This window comes from Oncorhynchus gorbuscha, linkage group LG02 (genome assembly GCF_021184085.1).
Source record: "Oncorhynchus gorbuscha isolate QuinsamMale2020 ecotype Even-year linkage group LG02, OgorEven_v1.0, whole genome shotgun sequence".
Lineage (NCBI taxonomy): Eukaryota > Metazoa > Chordata > Actinopteri > Salmoniformes > Salmonidae > Oncorhynchus > Oncorhynchus gorbuscha.
Genome location: NC_060174.1, coordinates 9702382 through 9726669, shown reverse-complemented (window position 1 = coordinate 9726669; position 24288 = coordinate 9702382). Strand labels below are relative to the sequence as shown.

The 24288-nt window shown below is 46.0% G+C and overlaps 1 protein-coding gene across 3 annotated transcripts in view; it reads left to right on the top strand.

Moving 5' to 3' along the window:
- The window catches only part of LOC123996822 (E3 ubiquitin-protein ligase RNF13-like), an 86440-nt gene that overhangs the window by 9786 nt on the left and 52366 nt on the right, over window positions 1-24288 (top strand). For all 3 annotated transcript variants that reach the window (XM_046300569.1, XM_046300589.1, XM_046300578.1), the window contains exons 2-4: window positions 742-930; window positions 1917-1997; window positions 16505-16630. In XM_046300569.1, coding sequence (XP_046156525.1) covers window positions 817-930; window positions 1917-1997; window positions 16505-16630 — 321 coding nt within the window. In that variant the 5' untranslated portion in view covers window positions 742-816. The remainder of the gene's footprint in view (window positions 1-741; window positions 931-1916; window positions 1998-16504; window positions 16631-24288) is intronic.

The window sequence follows — 24288 nt, the reverse complement described above, 5'->3', positions numbered from 1 at the left end:
GGCTGAAATTTGATATAGAGGAAGTGTTAATAAAGACAATTAAGTCTGTATTTTTTTTCTCAAGTGTTGTTCATTTGTTAGTCTTGGTTAAAGGTGCAACACAATATTTATTATTGATCAAAAGTCTTTATTAATCACTGAAACATATTTAATAATGATCTCTTACCAAGCTTAATTACATTTAGTTCTAAATAGAGACGACTCGTTGGGATTGTGTAAAAATTGCAGGAAGTTCGCTTAAGATGACCCCAAAAACTCTAGGAGAGAACCTGACGGGGGATCTGGGGGTCATGTCCCCCTCACTTCTAAAACCAAAGTGGCACCTGTGGGGAGCCAGGCAATTTATATATGGGGCGTTTCAATGTTCCTCATTGAAACAATTGCATGGAATTTCATTGTACTTCCAGAATTGAAATGGAATTAACCCCAACCCTGCTATCAAGCTAGTAGGCTTAACTACTTCAATCTTGTGTGTGTGCAAGTGTGTTAGGCATGAAGCAATGACAAATTCACTACGGTCTTATTTCAGAACCAAGCAGGGTCACACCAGATTTCACGTAGTGACATATATAATTGCAGTTGTCCCGGGGAACTTTGGGGTGTTTGTTCTGTGGGATGCTGGGAGCAGACGTAGGCCTACAGACATTGACAATCGTGTGTGTGTGTGTGTGTGTGTGTGTGTGTGTGTGTGTGTGTGTGTGTGTGTGTGTGTGTGTGTGTGTGTGTGTACGTACACTGCAGGTGTGAGAGCTGCCAGTGCTGGGACAGTCCGTCCGTGTGTGTGTGTCAGTTGACTGGCACAGTGCGGAATGCAAGATGCTGCTCTCCCTTGGGATGCTGATGCTGTCTGCCACACAGATCTACACCATCTTCACCGTGCAGCTCTTCGCCTTCCTCAACCTGCTGCCCGTTGAGGCCGACATCTCTGCCGTGAGTCGGGCTGAAGGATAGACACGCAGACAGAGACGGGCGGATGGATAGACACTCAGACAGACTGGCTGAAGGATAGACACGTAGACAGACTGGCTGAAGGATAGACACGTAGACAGATGGGCTGAAGGATAGACACGTAGACAGAGACGGGCTGAAGGATAGACACTCAGACAGACGGGCGGAAGGATAGACACTCAGACAGAGACGGGCTGAAGGATAGACACGCAGACAGACGGGCTGAAGGATAGACACTCAGACAGACGGGCGGAAGGATAGACACTCAGACAGACGGGCTGAAGGATAGACACTCAGACAGAGACGGGCTGAAGGATAGACACGCAGACAGACTGGCTGAAGGATAGACACGCAGACAGAGACGGGCTGAAAGATAGACACTCAGACAGAGACGGGCTGAAGGATAGACACTCAGACAGAGATGGGCTGAAGGATAGACACTCAGACAGAGACGGGCTGAAGGATAGACACTCAGACAGAGACGGGCTGAAGGATAGACACTCAGACAGAGACGGGCTGAAGGATAGACACTCAGACAGAGACGGGCTGAAGGATAGACACTCAGACAGAGACGGGCTGAAGGATAGACACTCAGACAGAGACGGGCTGAAGGATAGACACTCAGACAGAGACGGGCTGAAGGATAGACACTCAGACAGAGACGGGCTGAATGATAGACACTCAGACAGAGACGGGCTGAAGGATAGACACTCAGACAGAGACGGGCTGAAGGATAGACACTCAGACAGAGACGGGCTGAAGTATAGACACTCAGACAGAGACGGGCTGAATGATAGACACTCAGACAGACTGGCTGAATGATAGACACGCAGACAGACTGGCTGAATGATAGACACGCAGACAGACTGGCTGAAGGATAGACACGCAGACCGACTGAATGACTGACGAAGAACTATTAGTTATTAACACCACGTGATGTGATTTGTATTCTTGTTTTTCTCTTTCAGTACACATTTGACAACAAGACAGGTAATTTTGATGACCTGCCTGCACGGTTTGGGTACCGGCTGCCCAGTGATGGACTCAAGGTGGGTACAACAAGGGTCATTTTCTTTCCGTCAAATGCCAATGTTTAATGACAGGCTTACAAATCCCTGCAGTTCATTACAAGGACTCGATAAGTCGACTGTTACATATACCCTGTCATTTATTTTCTACTGCTATTGACACTAGTTAAAGTATAACCAATGAAATATAGTATATACAGTTTCTCTCTCTCTCTATGGTCAAAGTGTATGCACTGAATATGATGCATTTTTGGATGCAGATTAGTAGTGAGCCCAGTTGTGGTCCAGTGGCCAACCTGGAACTACAGTAAAGTGCACTGTGTTGTGAATGTGTAGCAGCAAGATAACCATGGCTTTCTAATGAGAATGAGGTCATGGGTTGTGAGGTGCCCACTCATTGTTGACCCACACACAGCTGGCAACAGGGCTGACTCATGTCTGCACTTCTAAGCCAGGCCATTGTCGTCCCCCAGTGAAGAGCTTGTTTTCCATCACTATGCTTGCCTTGCTCTCTCACTAACCTCTTTGTTTGAAACGTCCATGATGAATCGTTCATTTCAGTCTCTCGTTGAAACGTCCATGATGAATCGTTCATTTCAGTCTCTCGTTGAAACGTCCATGATGAATCGTTCATTTCATGATGAATCGTTCATTTCAGTCTCTCGTTGAAACGTCCATGATGAATCGTTCATTTCAGTCTCTCGTTGAAACGTCCATGATGAATCGTTCATTTCAGTCTCTCGTCCATGATGAATCGTTCATTTCAGTCTCTCGTTGAAACGTCCATGATGAATCGTTCATTTCAGTCTCTCTGTTGAAACGTCCATTGAAAAAGAGCATCATTAATTGGTGGTGAACTCCGATAGAGGTGCCGGTTTAGATATAGGTGCAACTGTCCCGGCGCACCGGCGATCACGACAAACAGGAAGTAGGATAGACGACTGGAGGTTTTTGGTGTAATTGACCATGAATGACCATAAAATCACGAACACACGTTTAGCGAAACTGAAAGAGCAAACAACCGCATTTATAACCACGGCAAGGTGACTGGGAATATGGTGGAATACAAAGTGTAGTTATGATCTCCGTTAGGCAATCAAACAGACAAAACGTCAGGACAGAGACAAAGTGGAGTCGCAGTTCGACGGCTCAGACAGGAGACGTTTGTGGCAGAGTCTACAGACAATCAGATTCTAAAGGGAAAACCAGCCACGTCACAGACACCGACGTCCTGCTCCCGGACAAGCTAAACACCTTCTTCACCCGCTTTGAGGATAACTCAGTGCCACGGATATGGGCCTCTCCCGAGAACTGTGAGCTCACGTTCACCGTGGCTGACGTGAGTAAGACATTTAAACGTGTTAACCCTCACAAGGCTGCCGGTCCAGACGGCATCCCCAGCCGCGTCCTCAAGAGCATGCGCAGACCAGATGGCTGGAGTGGCTAGCAGACGCTTTTATGTTTCATGTGCATACATTCTATTCATGGGTGGTCCCGGGATCAATCCATGCTCTACCAACTGAGCTACACAGGACCACAGGACATATTCAATCAATCCATATCCCAGTCTGCTGTCCCCACATGCTTCAAGATGTCCACCATTATTCCTGTACCCAAGAAAGCAAAGGTAACTGAACTCGGACGATGCAAACGCCATTGCACTGCACACTGCCCTATCCCATCTGGAAAAGAGGAATACCAATGTAAGAATGCTGTTCATTGACTTCAGCTCAGCATTCAACAACAACAGTACCCTCCAAGCTCATCATTAAGCTCGGGCCCTGGGTCTGAACCCCACCCTGTGCAACTGGGTCCTGGACTGACAGGCCGCCCCCTCCACTATGCTGATCCTTAACACAGGGGCCCCACAAGGTTGGGTGCTCAGCCCCCTCATGTACTCCCTGTTTACTCAATCATCAAGTTTGCAGACAACAACCGTGGTACTGTAGGCCTGATTACCAACAATGATGAGACAGCCTACAGGGAGGAGGTGAGGGCCCTGGCAGAATGGTGCCAGGAAAATATCCATCTCCTCAATGTCAACAAAAGGAAGGAGCTTATCATGGACCATCCACATTGACGGGGCTGCAGTGTAGAAGGTGAAAAGCTTCTTCAGGCTCAGGATGCACCATTGAGAGCATCCTGTCGGTGTGGTGGGTCATTGTCCTGTTGAAAGACAAATGATGGTCCTACAAAGCGCAAACCACCAATGATCTCATATTTGGACTCAGCAGACAAAAGGACACATTTCCACCGGCCTAATGTCCATTGCTCATGTTTCTTGGCCCAAGCAAGTCTCTTCTTATTATTGGAGTACTTTAATAGTGGTTCAACCAAGCAATTCAACCATGAAGTCCTGATTTCACGCAGTCTTCTCTGAACAGTTGATGTTGAGATGTCTGTTACTTAAACTTTGTGAAGCATTTATTTGGGCTGCAATTTCTGAGGTTGGGTGAGTTCTTGACATTTTCCGCATTGACTGACTTTCATATCTTAAAGTAATGATGGGCTGTAATTTCTCTTTGCTTATTTTAGCTGTTCTTGCCATAATATGGTCTTGGTCTTTTACCAAATAGGGCTATCTTCTGTATACCAATGCTACGTTGTCACAACACATTTGATTGCCTTAAAACGCATTAAGAAGGAAAGAAATTCCACAAATGAACTTTTAACAAGGCACGCCTGTTAATTGAAATGCATTCCAGGTGACTACCTCATGAAGTTGGTTAAGAGAATGCCAAGAGTGTGCAAAGCTGTCATCAAGGCAAAGGGTGGCTACTTTGAATAATCTCAAATATACATTTACTTTGATTTGTTTACCACTTTTGTTTTGTTTACTACATGATTCCATATGTGTTATTTCATAATTGTGATGTCTTCGCTATTATTCTACAAGGTAGAACATTGTCCAAAATGTAAGAATAACCCTTGAATGAGTAGGTGTGGCCTAACTTTTGACCGGTAATGTAGTTTATACTCCAGACTCTCACAACGCTAGACCTTATTTCTATATTTCTTAATTCCATTATTTTACTTTTAGATTTGTGTGTATTGTTAGATATTACTGTATATAGAAATATGTATCGTGTATTGTTAGATGTTACTGTACTGTTGGAGCGAGGAACACAAGCACTTTGCTACACCCGCAATAACATCTGCTAAACGTGTGTATGCAACCAATAAAATGTTATTTGATTCAGGAAGTCCAGGGCAAGATGCTTGTCCTTGTAGGAAGGGTCCAGTGGTGAGTTGTGTTGAGGTGCTGCAGAGTTCTTCTGACCTGTCGTCTCTCTGCACCCTTGTTCCCAACTAAATTGCAGGTAGGAATGGGGTTGAGTTACCCCATTAGATAGGGCCTGTGATTGGCTGACCAGGTCAGCGGACTGCGTTCCCTCACACAGAGGTGTGAAGTGGCCTCTGCCACTGGACAATGGAGTCAGACTGAGGTGGAGGATGGTACCCTCTGCTACTGGACAAGGGAGTCAGACTGAGGTGGAGGATGGTACCCTCTGCTACTGGACAATGGAGTCAGACTGAGGTGGGGGATGGTACCCTCTGCTACTGGACAATGGAGTCAGACTGAGGTGGAGGATGGTACCCTCTGCTACTGGACAAGGGAGTCAGACTGAGGTGGAGGATGGTACCCTCTGCTACTGGACAATGGAGTCAGACTGAGGTGGGGGATGGTACCCTCTGCTACTGGACAATGGAGTCAGACTGAGGTGGGGGATGGTACCCTCTGCTACTGGACAAGGGAGTCAGACTGAGGTGGAGGATGGTACCCTCTGCTACTGGACAAGGGAGTCAGACTGAGGTGGGGGATGGTACCCTCTGCTACTGGACAAGGGAGTCGGACTGAGGTGGAGGATGGTACCCTCTGCTACTGGACAAGGGAGTCAGACTGAGGTGGGGGATGGTACCCTCTGCCATAGCTGGAAAATGTCCCAGAGTTTGTCTCTATGTCCTAGCCAGAGAGAAAGGGGGTTCAGTGAATATTTAATAATAGAAAGTATTGGGTTTTGTACAGCCACCCCAAAATGTATGTAGTACATGTTCCCTCAGTGTCTGTCCCCTTGGCCCCCCCTTGAAGGCCGGTGGTTGTAGGGCACTGGGTAGTGAGGAATGTCCCACATCCACATGTAGTCACCCCTTTGGTGGGCATGGTTGGAGTGGGCAGTGAGGGACAAGGTCACCCTTCGTTGGAATGGATGGAGGGACAAGGTCACCCTTCGTTGGAATGGATGGAGGGACAAGGTCACCCTTCGTTGGAATGGATGGAGGGACAAGGTCACCCTTCGTTGGAATGGATGGAGGGACAAGGTCACCCTTCAGTGGAATGGATGGAGGGACAAGGTCACCCTTCGGTGGAATGGATGGAGGGACAAGGTCACCCTTGGGTGGAATGGATGGAGGGACAAGGCGATCATGATGTCCATGAGGCAGGGTCATCCAGCATGAGTGGAGACAGTCCGTGTCCATGCTGCTGGAGGTCTCCAGGTCTGATTGACAGACTCAGGAGTGGAGCTGGGTCAGGTGCTGAGGCGTCAGTAGGTGGAGTGGATGATAGATCCAGTTTGGTGCTGAACTGGTCCCCCGGAACGGCAGTGGACATCGAGATCAGAACTGCGATCTGGTTTTGATGCTGGCAGGTCCAGGAGAGATGGTGAAGTCTAAGGTGCTAGATTGGATGCCGACTGGGACTCTGGCTGTAGAGTCCGCTTGGGTGTCAGATCCAGGCCAAGCAGGTCTGCGAGGAGGGCAGAGGGTAGTGTAGGGATTAGCACCGGTGTTGAATCCTGTGATGTCTGGTCCAGGAGAGACACCAGCTGGTGTGTCTGCTCGAGTGTCTATTGAGGGGCTGGCTCGGGCACTGGCGGTTGTGGATCTGGTCCTGCAGGTTACGGAGTGGAGCTGGGCCAGGTGCTGGAACAATTTGGGCTTCTGTAGCTGTCGCGGGGCAGGCTTGGGCCGTGGCAGTTGCTGGTCTGGCTGCACCACTGGCGTTGGTTTGGCTGAGCGGGTTGGATAGGACTGGGTGTGGCTGTGGCCACGGTGGTCGGGTTCGTTCCGGCGCCGACCTGGGCATGTGAATGGATGCCCATCGTGCAATCGGTTTGGGTGGCTAGATTGAACTCTGGCAGCTGCTGGATGTACTAGTGTGCTGGGGGCTGCAAGGTTGGCTGGAGCTCGGGGCTTCGTTCCTGGTTAGACATACTGAAGTCCTGGTGGCTGTCTGATGGGCCAAAGCACTGGCTGGCGCGAAACATGGTAACCCGTGCCACTCTTCGCAGCTACCTGGGTTAGGACGGTAGGTGGGGGTTGGGCTGGGACTGGTGGTGGGCTGGGACGGTGAGTGGGGGGGGGGGGGCTGGGACTGGTGGTGGGCTGGGACTGGTGGTGGGCTGGGACGGTGAGTGGGGGGGGCTGGGACTGGTGGTGGGCTGGGACTGGTGGTGGGCTGGGACGGTGAGTGAGTGGGGGGGTGGGCTGGGACAGGGTGTGGGCTGGGACAGGGGAGGGCTGGGACTGGTGGTGGCCTGGGACGGTGAGTGGGGGGCTGGGACAGGGGGTGGGCTGGCGAAGAGCAGGGGTCACGTCATAAGGCATCGGGGGGTAATGAAAGCTGAGTCATTTAAAGGCCTACTCTCGTTCTCTTTTTCATTGTTTTTTCTGTTTCGCTCTCTCTCCAAGCAATCCATTTCATTTTTTCCTCTCTCTTTCTTATTTACTGCCTCTCACTCCACCTCTGTACTTCTCCTCCCTAGTGATGGAGAATACCTCATGATATGCTGGTAAGCCGTCCTATCCAAGAGTTTTTCATCTATATTTTTTTGTAGCTGTCTATTTACCACCACAAACCAATGCTGGCACTAAGCCTGCACTCAACGAGCAGTATAGGGCCATAAGCAAAAAAAAAAAAAGTGTACATCCAGAGGTGTCGCTCCTATTGGCCGGTGATTTCAATGCAGGGAAACTGAAATCCCAACTCATTTTAACAAGCATGTCACTTGTGCAACTAGAGGCGAAAAAACTCAATCACCTACACTCCTACGAAGCATACGAAGCATACGAAGCTCTCCCTCGCCCTCCATTTGGCAAATATGACCATAACTCTAGACTCCTGATTTCTGCTTACAAGCAAAAACAGGAAGTACCAGTGAACTGCTTACAAGCAAAAACAGGAAGTACCAGTGAAATGGTTACAAGCAAAAACAGGAAGTACCAGTGAACTGGTTACAAGCAAAAACAGGAAGTACCAGTGAAATGGTTACAAGCAAAAACAGGAAGTACTAGTGAACTGGTTACAAGCAAAAACAGGAAGTACCAGTGAACTGGTTACAAGCAAAAACAGGAAGTACCAGTGATGCACTCAGTACAGAAGTGGTTCGACGAAATAGATGCTAAGATACAGGACACTTTCGCTAGTGTAACAGTATAACTTTAGACCGTCCCGTTTCACATCCGTTACACTAGTACAGGCTGGAATAAGTTCTGTGACTCATCCGTTACACTAGTACAGGCTGGAATAAGTTCTGTGACTCATCCGTTACACTAGTACAGGCTGGAATAAGTTCTGTGACTCATCCGTTACACTAGAACAGGCTGGAATAAGTTCTGTGACTCATCCGTTACACTAGTACATTATATATATATATATGCCATTTAGCAGACGCTTTTATCCAAAGCGACTTACAGTCATGTGTGCATACATTCTACGTATGGGTGGTCCCGGGAATCGAACCCACTACCCTGGCGTTACAAGCGCCATGCTCTACCAACTGAGCTACAGAAGGACCAGTACAGGCTGGAATAAGTTCTGTGACTCATCCGTTACACTAGTACAGGCTGGAATAAGTTCTGTGACTCATCCGATAACAGTAAGGAGTTTACCACATCGGTCACCGGCTTTATTAATAAGTGCATCGATGACATCGTCCCCACAGTGACCGTACGTTTATATCCTAACCGGAAGCCATTTATTACAGGCAACATCTGCACTGAGCTAAAGGCTAGAGCTGCTGCTTTCAAGGAGTGGGACGCTAATCCGGACGGTTTTAAGAAATCCCACTACGACCTCCGACGAGCCATCAAACAGTCAAAACATCAATACAGGACTAAGATCCAATCATACTATGCCGGATTACAAAGGGAAACCCAGCCGCGAGCCTACCATATGAGCTAAATAAGGGCCCATAAGTATTTCACTCTTAGTCTTTAGCTGTTGTTTACGAAGCATGTGACAAATAAAATAAAATGTATTCTGAAAAATTGATAGTTATACGCGCCAAAACTCCAGTATTTTCCATCCTATAGATTGTTCTCCATCTTCTTTAAAATAGTGAGCACTTTTATTTCCATGACTGATTTTAAAACTCTCTTGTCCTTCTGCAGCAGACAGAAGCATAGTGATATCGTTTTGTGAGGTCCCTGGCAATTCCCAGCTCTACTTCTAACCCCCCCAGCTGGAGCTAAGCCACTTCACCCACCCGTTTGAACTCTCTGCCAGCATCTGTGTGGATGCACTGCGGCGCTTTGGGCAAGGCAGGCGTGGCAGCCCACACCCGAGGGCTCATCGTCTCACTTTGACATCTTGTTCCATTAGTGTTCCATCTTGTAAAAACAATATGGTCTCGTACATGTTAGTTCGGCTGCCCTTTGGCTTCGGCAGGTCGGCCTGTGACGGTTGCAGTTGTACCGGTGGCTTGCTGTCAGTGTTTAGACAGTAACTTGTCCTGCTGTGTTAACAAACAGTTTGGTAAATGTGGCGTGTCGACCATGTTTCGGTCTACTGTCCAGTGATTATCTGTGCAGTCGGGTGCACTGACCCAGAACCCATTTCTTCTGTTTGGTGCTTAAAGGGACAATCTGTAGTTTATACATCCATTTGGACTTTTTTTTAAAGTAATGATATGTACCCCGTGATTCTTGATGAATGGAACTTATAAATGCCTCATGAGCTTAGTTCAACTGTTGTCTCCTATCAGAACCTAAAGTATAGCTTGTTTTACTCCAATGTTTGTTTACATTTACGTTGGTTACAAACACTTCGTATAGCTTCAAAACATGGTTAAAACTATAATTTTGATATAATGGATGGCCAGTCCTTACATCCATGGCTTGGTTATGAATTTGAGTGGTTACATTTCTCCAGCACCACTCCTCAGCTTTTTTTTACTAAAACAGGGGCGGTGAGTTAGCTTTGTTATTGTTTCAACTGCTGATTGTATCTTTATGGAACACCACTACTATTCTCTTATTGCTTTCACCTCTCCAGTCACTGTGAAGGCCAGTGAACTGTGGAAGAACTGAGAGAAGAATGTTTAGGAATGAACTGCAGCAGCTTCCATGTCCCAGGGGATTGCAGTGCTGATGGAACAAACCTTCCATCCTACAATGGAGCCTGCAGTTTGTCCCAGAATCACAAGACACTTACCAGCTTGCTTGTCTCCCATGATTTCCCAGTGTGCCTCAGTCTGGGCTTTCTTTCAATGGAACCACACCCCTCCCATGCCACGAAATGGCACAGTGTACGACTAGCCGTGTGTCCCAAATGGGACAACTGGGAACATTAATCTCTTACACACAAGAAAAGTGTGCGAAGCGCATGTGCGCCAGCCATTCCCTCAAGGGTGAAATAGTACTAAAGGCAATAATAGAACTGATGGGAAAATGTAGCAGAGTCCTGATGTTCTCTTCTAGAACACCGTGTGTCATGAACAGAGGTTATTCCGCTAAATCTTGTGTCTGTTCAAGAGGATGTAACAGAACTTTCTAATTGAAATGTATCATGTTGAAAAATCACTTGTTGTCTGTCAGCTTCGTTCTATCTACATCGGTAGGAATTCCCCTGAATACACCCCTTCCTCTTTTAATTTGGTCAACGGGTAGGCAATGGTGTGTTCCTCATGCGAAGCACAGGACTCTCACTTCCACTCTTCTTACAAAATATAGACTGAACATCGATACCAGCGTAACCTGGGATGGTTTAAGCTACCACGCAAAGGTTGCAAGAACTGGTGTTAGATTAGGCCTTGTTTACTTTGAAATATGTTATTCCTCCCTACTTTGGGGTAGTCTAATCGCTAATCTAACATGACTAGAATGCTGTAGGCTATGGGATGGTATTGCTGATTTACCCCTATCAAGTCATGTCAGATCTGTGATTAGTTGAGGAAGGATAATATAAATAGTCTCAAGAGTCTCTACCCAGTTGATTTGAGGTAGGGCTTTGTTCAATTAGTGATGAAGCAGCAGATTGCCCTGGGGGGGGGAACTTCACGGAACAGTGACTGGCTTTTAGCAGGGACAGGAAGCACGGTGTCATATGGTGTCATATCCTGTCACATGTCTGGCTCGGGATGCAGGAGGGGGAGTGGCCTGGGAAGCTGAAGGACAGTAGCTGGATTCGGCCTGTGGCTTTGGAGTTGGGATGCGGCTATGTTCACATCTGTGCAGGGCAAAGGTCATGCTGATCCATTTCCAGTCCACACAGCTACAGGGCCTTCAGAAAGGATTCACATCCCTTAACTTTTTCCACATTTTGTTGTGCTACAAAGTGGGATTAAAATGGATTTTTAAAATCAATAATCTACACAAAATACTCTGTCAAAGTGGAAGGAAAATTCTAACAATTGTAAAAAAAAGATTAAAAAAAAGATTTGTGTGTGTATATATATATTATATATACATACATACACACACACGTACACACATACATACATACATACATACACATACACACACATACATACATACATACATACATACATACATACATACATACATACATACATACATACATACATACATACATACATACATACATACATACATACATACATACATACATACATACATACATACATACATACATACATACATACATACAGTGGGGCAAAAAAGTATTTAGTCAGCCACCAATTGTGCAAGTTCTCCCACTTAAAAAGATGAGAGGCCTGTAATTTTCATCATAGGTACACTTCAACTATGACAGACAAAATGAGAAGAAAAAAATCCTGAAAATCACATTGTAGGATTTTTTATTAATTTATTTGCAAATTATGGTGGAAAATAAGTAGGCCCTGGTCAAAAGTAGGGCACTATATAGGGAATAGGGCTCTGGTCAAAAGTAGGGCACTATATAGGGAATAGGGCTCTGGTCAAAAGTAGGGCACTATATAGGGAATAGGGCTCTGGTCAAAAGTAGGGCACTATATAGGGAATAGGGTGCCATAAGACTCTGGGCTATAGTAGTGCACTATATAGGGAATAGGGTGCCATAAGACTCTGGTCAAAAGTAGGGCACTATATAGGGAATAGGGTGCCATAAGACTCTGGGCTATAGTAGTGCACTATATAGGGAATAGGGTGCCATAAGACTCTGGTCAAAAGTAGAGCACTATATAGGGAATAGGGTGCCATTTGGGACACAGACCCAATTCAGAAAATAGCACTTTATTGTTCTGTATCAAATTTGACATTTTTTGGGCTGTAAAAATGTTCCACTTGATTCCTTATTTCATGTGACAGATCAACATTAAAATGGAGAAGTTGATGTGTTTCTGGGTGCCGATATTAGTTGATTTCCTCGATAAAATTTTTGGCTCGGCTGGTTTAGTTCCCATTTTTTTTAATGCCGTCTACAAATACCCTTCCATGTTAGATCCTTGTCATGTCATCTGCTTAGTGTGTATGTGCTTAGTAGTTTCATTATAACATATGAGATTGAGGGGTTTAGCAATTTTTCATAACACAGTTGAATTCGTTGAGCGGCTCCTCTTTGTGTGCAGTGTATCTATGAAACCTTCTCTACTAATCTGATTTTTAGATTCATTCATTTTAATCTGCTTAAAACTGCACAAACTGGAGACTATATTTTAGAATTCCTCTGTTCTTCCTGTTATCCATAAACGGGGTCTGCGTTAGTGACATTTACGGACTGGGATTCGGTATAGACCTGGGTTAAAATACTGTCTTAATCTGTGCTTGATTGAGTTTGATCCATTTAAACCACATAATCAAATAGTTTCAACATTGTAATATTCATAACCTGTCAGGCCAAAGAAAACACTCCCAAGTATTTTTCAAATAGTATTTGAATCAGTCTGATTTTAGGTTTCACGACCACTAGGCAATCCCGCGGTGCAGGAGGAGGAAGATGACTGTATAGTCTGTGAATTCAAAACCTGAAACGAACAATCTGTTGTTAAACTTTAAAAAAATAATGTTTAAAAAATTGTCAGGTGTATTATTGCATTTCCCCTCAAGTATACTGTGCTTTGTACAGAGGTGTGTTTAGGCATTTCCCCTCAAGTATACTGTGCTTTGTACAGAGGTGTGTTTAGGCATTTCCCCTCAAGTATACTGTGCTTTGTACAGAGGTGTGTTTAGGCATTTCCTTGTGAGTGTTTTTGTGGGTCCATTGCCAACAGGGGGAGCTATTGTAGCTTGTTCTGAGCCAGGTGAAAATGTGAGGCAGTGATGTCATAGCAGGCTTTGTATCCATGGAGATTTACAGTCTGTGTTCCTTTTTGAAACAGGATTCAATATAAAGTAGACCATGTATCGGCTTCCATTGCCAGTTCTTCACTACCTCTTTGTATCAAATCAAGAATAGAATGAGCTTTTGGAGTGACTGACAACATCAAAGGGAACACTTGAGTAAAGGAGGGATACAAAGCATATCGAAAGGAAGTTGCTTCCACACCTGTATGGTTCCTGAGTTAATTAAGCAATTAACAATCCCATCATACTTACATGTATAAAAATGCCCAGTTGCCCATTTATTTTGGCTAGAATAAAAGATCTTTGACTTTGAAGGAGGAGTCTCAGAGAACCGAAGGAGGTTTTAAAGGGCCTAGGGATATTCTGTAGAGGCACCTGAGACAGCGTTTTACACCAACATCAACAAAAACACCAAATGGTGGAATTTATTGTGGAAGAATGATGTCGCATCCCTACAATAGAGTTCCAGACACACACACACACAGTCTTAGCAGTGTATGTACACACACAGAAAAGTACTGGCAATGCAGGAAGTCTGGGTCTGTTTTGAAGTTCTAGGCACTGGCATGACTCCTGAGACTGAACTCAAGCTCCTCCACTAAAACGTTCACCGCTGGCTGTAGCTGGTGCTGAGCCAAGGCCCCACCCCCACCCAATCCCACAGCAATTTACAGCTCAGCTGCGTCCCAGATCGCACCCTAATGCCGACATGGTGTACTACTTCTGACCGGGCCTTATAGGCCTCTGTGTATATGGGGAATAGGGTGGGTGCCATTTTATCTCCCAAGTGGCGCAGCGGTCTAAGACCCTGCATCTCAGTACTACATACCCTGGTTCCATTCCAGGCTGTATCACAGCGGTCTAAGACACTGCATCTCAGTACTACAGACCCTGGTTCCATTCCAGGCTGTATCACAGCGGTCTAAGACCCTGCATCTCAGTACTACAGACTCTGGTTCCATTCCAGGTTGTATCACAGCAGTCTAAGGCACTGCATATCAGTGCTGGAGGCGTCACTACAGACCCTGGTTCCGTTCCAGGCTGTATCACAACCGGCCGCGATTGGGAGTCCCAAAGCGCGGCGCACAATTGTCCCAGCGTCGTCCAGGTTTGGCTGGTGTAGGCAGTCATTGTAAATAAGAATTTTGTTCTTAACTGACTTGCCTAGATAAATAAATAACAATTTGGGACACAACACTCTCTCTCAGCCTGTCACCCCGGGCAACCATCTGCACTCACACCTGATAGGATGTGCAGTTACACTGTATTTAAGAAGCGCTATGCAGAAATCGCTCTGCCGTTTCCTGATTGATAAAATTCTAATGGTTCATCTAATTTCAGTTTGTGACAAAACAAGCAGGTATGTAGTGTTGAGAGTCATTGTACCATCCACACCGCTGAGAAAGATCATTTACATACAAAAGCCGAAAGTAAAAGACTCAACTAAACTTAAGAACGGGAAGCATAGAAATGGCGCACATAGAACAGATCTGTCTTTTCAATGAGAATTACAGATCTATAACACATTTCTATGTTACATTTTGCAGCCTTTAATAGTGCAAGGAAATGTGATAGACATTATCAAATCAATAAATCTGGTTAAATGTGAAGCCGGCCGGCGTGAGGTTACCGTGAAGCCGGCCGGCGTGAGGTTACCGTGAAGCCGGCCGGCGTGAGGTTACCGTGAAGCCGGCCGGCGTGAGGTTACCGTGAAGCCGGCCGGCGTGAGGTTACCGTGAAGCCGGTGGGACAAAACACTGGAGAGCAGCAGTTTATTCAAGATGGGCATTACAGAATATTCAGATAGAAATAGAATGTGCAGAACAGATATGATTATCTGTCTTGTAGAAGAGAATTGTGTCATTCGGCTCTATTCATTACATTTCTGTCTGCAATGTAATGAACATTTCACTCACTGAAGAAACACCTCTCCCTGAATGGAAACACTTGAACAGTACCTCAGTGTAATTGGACAGCATCAGGCCCTGAAATTAGGCCTGCCTCTCTGGCTGTGTTCTGACAGGCTGAGTCATGCCCGAGGCGGATCCGAGACTCCAGAGCTGCAGGACCTGCTGGGTGCCATCAGCACAGTGCTCTGTGGATCACACCTTGTGGAGTCTGACTCACTGGGTCTATAGATGTTACCATTTTGGCCAATGTTGGCACCGATATTTCCTTGAAAATAGCATTATAACCCAAGGACTGCCAATATGGCTACCCATCTCAAACCAAGTTTACCAGCCAAACTCACTTTTACTCTTTTTCTCTCCCTCCCCCTCGCTTGTTCTCTCTACCCCCCTCTCTCTCCCTCCCCCCACTCTCGTTCTCGCTACCCCTCCTCTCTCCCTCCTCCCTCTCTCGTTCTCTCTACCCCTCCTCTTTCTCGTTCTCTCTACCCCTCCTCTCTCTCCCTTCCCCCTCTCTCGTTCTCTCTACCCCTCCTCTCTCGTTCTCTCTCCCTCCCCCTCTCTCATTCTCTCTACCCCCTCTCTCGTTTTCTCTACCCCCCTCTCTCTCCTTCCCCCTCTCTCGTTTTCTCTACCCCCTCTCTCTCTCCCTCCCCCTCCCCTCTGGTGCTCCCCCCTCTCTGGTGCTCTCCCTTCTCTCTCTCTCCCCTCCGGTGCCCTCTCTATCACTCACTCTCACTCACTCCGCCTTAATTAAAACAACATTTAGGACCCATATTGACTGTTCCATTAGCCATTTACATTTTTTTATTTTATTGAAATGTTATTTGTCATTTCTGTTGTCTTAGTTCAGTACGTGGCTCATCATTTCTCTCTAGTCTAATTGATCTAATTTTAGATGTTTGATCTTCCAGTGAATATTTATTTAGATTCCAGGGAATATTTATTTCCAGCGAATGTTTCTGTTGAGAGCAAAGATTCAAATGGACACCACCGCAATTTTCTGTTTTTGGTATTGGAACGTAAAGTTACTTAGTCGCCAGAATCCACCACACACACACTGTTTAAACAGCTAATAACTGTTACTCTAACTGTACTGTGATGTCACACCCACAGGGCTTTCTGATTGGTGCACGGCCTGAAAATGCCTGCGAGCCCATCGACCCGCCCCCTATCCGGGACAACCTCACTGGCGCCTTCATCGTGCTCATCAAGCGCTTCGACTGTAACTTCGACATCAAGGTAGGGTGCATCACACTCACAAAAACCTCCCCATATGATGTATTACTGATTTCCCCTAAGTTGCCCCTAGCCACTCATCCAAGATGAAGATATTTTAGCCTCCCCCACTGGGATAATTTGATCCTAGATTTGTGTTTTAATTCTACATCAAGGCCCCCTTATGGTCTACGATGAAGTTACCACTTAGCACTGATCCAGAGTCAGTTTCCTCTTTTACCTCCTGATGGGATTGGGAAAGCTGATCCTAAGGCACAACTTCTACCTCAAGCCCCTCTTACATGCAGCACAGTACACAGGAAATGGCTTTTGCCCAGTCAGGACTTCCTGTTCTGGCACTGAACCCATCCCTTCTTCCCTCCGCTCTTCCCCTGCTTCTCTCGTGTTCCATTAACTTGGTGCCCTATAACTGCGACCTGGTCAAGATAAAGCAAAGCAGTGCAACAAAAACAACAGAGTTACACATAAACAAATGTACAGTCAATAACACAATAGAAAAATCGATGTACAGTGCAAATGTAGGGAGGTAAGGCATTAAATAGGTCATAGTGGCAAAATAATTACAATTTAGTATTAATACTGGAGTGATAGATGTGCAGATGATGATGTGCAATTAGAGATACTGGGGTGCATGCAATTAGAGATATTGGGGTGCAAAAGAGCAAGAGGGTAAGTAATAATATGGGGATGAGGTGGCTGGATGGGCTATTTACAGATTGGCTGTGTACAGGTACAGTGTTCGGTAAGCTGCTCAGACAGCTGATGCTTAAAGTTAGAGAGCGAGATATAAGACTCCAGCTTCAGTGATTTTTGCAATTTGTTCCAGTCATTGGTAGCAGAGAACTGGAAGGAAAGGCGGCCAAAGAAAGTGTTGGCTCAGGGGATGACCAGTGAAATATACCTGCTGGAGCACGTGCTACTGTTGGGTGTTGCTATGGTGACCAGTGAGCTGAGATAAGGCGGGGCGTTACCTAGCAAAAACTTACAGATGACCTGGAGCCAGTGGGTTTGGCAACGAATATGTAGTGAGGGCCAGCCAACGAGAGCATACAGGTTGCAGTGGTGGGTAGTATATGGGGCTTTGGTGACTAAACGGATGGCACTGTGATAGACTACATGATAGACTACATCCAGAAGGCTATTTTGTAAATGACATCGCTGAAGTCAAGGATTGGTAGGATGGTCCGTTTGGCAGCATGAGGGAAGGATGCTTTGTTGTGAAATAGGAAGCCGATTCTAGTTTTAATTTTGGATTGGAGATGTTTAATGTGAGTCTGGAAGGAGAGTTTACAGTCTAACCAGACACCTAGGTATTTGTAGTTGTCCACATATTCTAATTCAGAACCGTCCAGAGCAGTGATGCTAGTTGGGCGGGAGTGTGTGGGAAGCAATCGGTTGAAGAGCATGCACTTAGTTTTACTAGCATTTAAAAGCAGTTGGAGGCCACGGAAGGAGTGTTGTATGGCGTCGATGCTCGTTTGAAGGTTTGTTAGCACAGTGTCCAAAGAAGGGACAGATGTATTCAGAATGGTGTCGTCTGCGTAGAGGTGGATCAAAGAATCATCAGCAGCAAGAGCGACTTCAATGATGTATACAGAGAAAAGAGTCTGCCCGAGAATTGAACCCTGTGGCACCCCCATAGAGACTGCCAGAGGTCCGGACAACAGGCCCTCCGATTTGACACACTGAACTCTGTCTGAGAAGTAGTTGGTGAACCAGACGAGGCAGTCATTTGAGAAGCCAAGGCTTTTGAGTCTGCCGATAAGAATGTGGTGATTGACAGAGTTGAAAGCCGGTCGATGAAGACTGCTGCACAATACTGTCTTTTTCCGATGGCGGTTCTGATATTATTTAGGACCTTGGGTGTGGCTGAGGTGCACCCATGAACAGCTTAGAAACCAGATTGCATAGCGGAGAAGGTACGGTGGGATTCGAAATGGTCGGTGATCTGTTTGTTAACTTGGCTTTCAAAGATTTTAGAAAGGCAGGACAGGGTGGATATAGGTCTAAAACAATTTGGGTCTAGAGTGTCTCCCCCTTTGAAAAGGGGGATCTCAGACGATACGAAAGAGAGGTTGAATAAGCTAGTAATAGGGGTTACAACAATTTCAGCAGATAATTTTAGAAAGAGAGGGTCAAGATTGTCTATCTCAGCTGATTTGTAGATATCCAGATTTTGCAGCTCTTTCAGAACATCAGCTGTGTGGATTTGGGTGAAGGAGACGGGGGGGGGTGCTTGGGAAAGTTGCTGCAGGGGGTGCTGAGATGTTGGTAAGGGGTAGCCAGGTGGAAAGCATGGCCAGCCATAGACAAATGCTTATTGAAATTATTGCTTATTGAAATTATCGATTATTGTAGATTTATCGGTGGTGACAGTGTTTCCTAACCTCAGTGCAGTGGGCAGCTGGGAGGAGGTGCTCTTATTCTCCATGGACTTTGCAGTGTCCCAAAACATTTTGGAATTAGTGCTACAGGATGCAAATTTCTTTTAGGAAGGCTAAGGCTAGCTTTTTCCAACTGACTGAGTATATTGGTTCCTAACTTCCCTGAAAAGTTGCATATCACAGGGGCTATTCGATGCTAATGCAGAATGCCACAGGATGTTTTTGTGCTGGTCAATGGCAGTCAAGTCTGAGGTGAACCAAAGGCTGTATCTGTTTTAGGGAGCATTTGACAGTGATGAGGGGTGGTCGTTTGACCGCAGACCCATGCAGGCAATGAGGAAGTGATCGCTGAGATCCTGGTTGAAGACAGCAGAGGTGTATTTAGAGGGCAAGTTGGTCAGGATGATATCTAAGAGGGTGCCCATAGTTACGGATATAGGGTTGTACCTGGTAGGTTCCTTAATAATTTGTGTGAGGTTGAGGGCATCTAGCTTGGATTGTAGGATGACCAGGGTGTTAAGCATGTCCCAGTTTAGGTCACCTAACAGTAGAAACTCTGAAGATAGATGGGGGTGATCAAGTTACATATGGTGTCCAGGGCAGAGCTGGGGTCTGAAGGGGGTCTATAACAAGTGGCAACTGTGAGATACTTATTTCTGGAAAGATGGATTTTTAGAAGTTGAAGCTCGAATTATTTGGGCACAGACCTGGACAGTAATACAGAACTCTGCAGGCTAACTCCACCCCCTTTGGCAGTTCTATCTTGTCGGAAAATGTTATAGTTAGGGATGGAAATTTCAGGATATTTTGTGTCCTTCCTATGCCAGGATTCAGACACGGTTGGGACATCAAGGTTGGTGGAGTGTGCTAAAGCAGTGACTAAAACAAACTTAGAGAGGATGCTTCTGATGTTAACATGCATGAAACCAAGGCTTTTACGGTTACAGAAGTCAACAAATGAGAGCGCCTGGGGAATGGGAGTGGAGCTGGGGGCTGCAGCACCTGGGTTAACCTTTACATCACCAGAGGAACGGAGGAGGAGTGGGATAAGGGTACGGCTAAAGGCTATAAGAACTGGTCGTCTAGTGCGTTGGGAACAGAGAATAAAAGGAGCAGATTTCTGGGCGTGGTAGAATTGATTCAGGACATAATGCACAGACAAGGGTATGGTAGGATGTGAGTACAGTGGAGGTAAACCTAGGCATTGAGAGACGATGAGAGAAGTTGCATCTCTGGACGCACTATTTAAGCCAGGTGAGGTCACCGCATGTGTGGGGGGGGGGGACAAAAGGTCTAGCTAAGGCATGTTGAGGAGGGCTGGAGGCTCTGCAGTGAAATAAGACAATAAGAACTCACTAAAGAGTAGTAGACAAGGCATATTGACATTAGAGAGAAGCATAAAGCAGTCACAGGTGTTGATCAGGAGCTCTAAGACAACAACGGGTGAATGTGATGGATGGGCAGAGAGGGTCAGTTAGGTAAACACAGGACCTGAGTTCAACGCTGGGGCCGACAGATAAACAAAATGAGGTCCTGTGTTAGTGAACAGTCCAGCAGGCAACAGCTGTGTAGGCGAGTGATCAGAGGTTCCAATGAGCAGCAATAGGTGAGTCAGGGAGCCGTTCGGTAGTCACTACTACGCTAGGCGAGCGGGAGAGAGTAGTAGACGAGGCATGTTGACATTTAGGGAGAGGCATGTGAAGCCGAGTGATCATAGGATCCAGTGAGTAGCTAGGTGAGCTGGAGACACTGCGATTCAGACAGCGAGCTGGCCGGGGCTAGCAGATGGAAAAGACACATTTACCTTAAGCCAATGTCTCAACGCAATCGAGCTCCAACCAAAGAGAGACAGAGACTTGGTTATTTCAGGACAGTTTAGACCTACTAATCTGAGTTAAAAACCCTTTTTTAATGACTGGAAAATCCACAAAGACTTTAGTGTAGCAGCATAGTAGGCCTAATTTCCTTCTCCGCAACAAAGGAGAGGTTTTTAAAATGTTTGCACGGCGCTCTGAACCGTTGAGAGAGAGGGGTGTGTGAGAAGAAAAGGAGGTAATAGGGAGGGTGGGGGAGGCGATATGTGAGGAGAGAGCGAGGGGCGGAATGAAAAGCTCTGATTTTGATCATTTGAGCTGTTAGCATCATAGACTGTCTGCCTCTCAGATGAAAACATATGATACATGCTTCAAATGAACACACAGTCGTGCACAAGGAAACACAGTTCCTCACAACAGAGGGAGAGAACAGTTTTATTGTGTCTGTGACATCAGAGCATGAGTATAGAGAGGATGAGAGGAGACAGAATCACACAGAGATGGTAGGAAATGAGAGGAGACAGAATCACACACAGATGGTAGGAAATGAGAGGAGACAGAATCACACAGATGGTAGGAAGTGAGAGGAGACAGAATCACACAGATGGTAGGAAGTGAGAGGAGACAGAATCACACAGATGGTAGGAAGTGAGAGGAGACAGATGGTAGGAAGTGAGAGGAGACGGAATCACACAGATGGTAGGAAGTGAGAGGAGACGGAATCACACATGGTAGATGGTAGGAAATGATGGAGGAAATGAGAGGAGACAGAATCACACAGAGATGGTAGGAAATGAGAGGAGACGGAATCACACAGAGATGGTAGGAAGTGAGAGGAGACGGAATCACACAGAGATGGTAGGAAGTGAGAGGAGACGGAATCACACAGATGGTAGGAAATGAGAGGAGACGGAATCACACAGAGATGGTAGGAAGTGAGAGGAGACGGAATCACACAGAGATGGTAGGAAGTGAGAGGAGACGGAATCACACAGATGGTAGGAAGTGAGAGGAGACAGAATCACACAGATGGTAGGAAGTGAGAGGAGACAGAATCACACAGATGGTAGGAAATGAGAGGAGACAGAATCACACAGATGGTAGGTTGTGAGAGGAGACGGAATCACACACAGATGGTAGGAAATGAGAGGAGACAGAATCACACACAGATGGTAGGAAGTGAGAGGAGACAGAATCACACACAGATGGTAGGAAATGAGAGGAGACAGAATCACACACAGATGGTGGGAAATGAGAGGAGACAGAATCACACACAGATGGTAGGAAATGAGAGGAGACGGAATCACACAGAGATGGTAGGAAGTGAGAGGAGACGGAATCACACAGATGGTAGGAAGTGAGAGGAGACAGAATCACACAGATGGTAGGAAGTGAGAGGAGACAGAATCAGACAGAGATGGTAGGAAATGAGAGGAGACGGAATCACACAGAGATGGTAGGAAATGAGAGGAGACAGAATCACACAGATGGTAGGAAGTGAGAGGAGACAGAATCACACAGATGGTAGGAAGTGAGAGGAGACAGAATCACACAGATGGTAGGAAGTGAGAGGAGACAGAATCACACAGATGGTAGGAAGTGAGAGGAGACGGAATCACACAGATGGTAGGAAGTGAGAGGAGACAGAATCACACAGATGGTAGGAAGTGAGAGGAGACAGAATCACACAGATGGTAGGAAGTGAGAGGAGACGGAATCACACAGATGGTAGGAAGTGAGAGGAGACGGAATCACACAGATGGTAGGAAGTGAGAGGAGACGGAATCACACAGATGGTAGGAAGTGAGAGGAGACGGAATCACACACAGATGGTAGGAAATGAGAGGAGACAGAATCGCACACAGATGGTAGGAAATGAGAGGAGACAGAATCACACACAGATGGTAGGAAGTGAGAGGAGACAGAATCACACACAGATGGTAGGAAGTGAGAGGAGACAGAATCACACACAGATGGTAGGAAGTGAGAGGAGACAGAATCACACACAGATGGTAGGAAATGAGAGGAGACTGAATCAGAGAGAGAATCCTCCTCTCAGGAAGTGAGAGGAGGATTCCAGTACTCCTTTTAGTCATACAGGGCTAACTGATAGCCAGGGAGGTTGTTGGAGACCCACTGGGCCAGTGCACCATCCACATCAGTGGTCTGCTATTTTCAATCTAGGATATATAATTAATGTTAGTTCACTATGTAGATTATTTAGCGTCCGCGTGCTGCACACACAGCCTAGTTGGAGAGGAATCATCTGTCGAGCAGCTCTCAGCTGGTTGTCGCACGGATCAGCTCACAGAAGAGCGACATCGGTAGGTTAGGTTGTTAGATCTACCAGTAACTGTTACCTAAGGCAACAATGTGTATACAAACCAGTTATTACAAATGTTTGTTTGGTTCAAAGTCTTGGTTGAATGAATATACTCCCCAATTTAAATGATGACTGCAAAGTAGGCCTACCAGGCAGAATGATATGATGATGAGTTGTATTTATTTTCTATCAAACTCTGCCTTCACATGTAGGCTGACAGTACAGAAACACTGCAGTCAAACAACGGTTTCTTGCTAGCTGCACAATTGTATTTCAAGGGCAACCCCTTGAGTAGAAACTAATGGGGAAAAACCACAGGGTCGTGGATGATGTGTGTATCATTTCAATATCAGGTGATTTTATCTTTCATTAAATCAGACTGACCAAACTATTTACTGTTTTTTATTTATTTATTTAATTTATTTATTGGGGTGTTATCGTTAGGTGATTTTGACCAATCAGCAGGCTTCAGTTGTAGGGCCCTATAAAATCAGCCTGCTGATTGGTCAAAATCACAATTAACACCCTTATTTTTCCCCCAACAAATATTATTATTATTTAAAACATTTAAACAGTAAATATGATATTGCAAAGTTAAAATGGAATTATTTGTGTATGAAGAGTAGGTTAGTTTGGTCAGTCTGATTTAATGAAAGATAAAATCAGCTGATATTGAAATGATACACACAACACCCACTACCCTGTGAGATATTGGCCCAGGCCAATAGCGTTGGGCCAAATGCCATTGACAAATTGACCTGAATGTTTTAGAACAGGAGCCTCCTGGGGTAGATTCGTTTTGGAGGGCTCACAGCTAAAGGAGAAGTGGGAATGAAGAGGGAGGGGTGCAAGGTTAGCACTTCCTGCATGCTGGGCCTCTGAAATGAGGGGAGATGAAGGGGCGGGGGCTGGTTGGTGACCCATTTGACCCCAGCCGTGGGGGAAGGAAACCCGACACTACACTACACCGCCCCACTTTCTCTCCACCCCCTCTTCCGTGTCCGCCTGTGTGAAAAGAGACCCCCCCCCCCCCCTTACCAAGCTTCGCCTGGGACAGAAAGCGGAAGGCCGGTGAATCAACCCTTTTCCTGCCCCTCACCACGAAACGCACTCTTAATATAGAGGGACAAAATGGCCGTG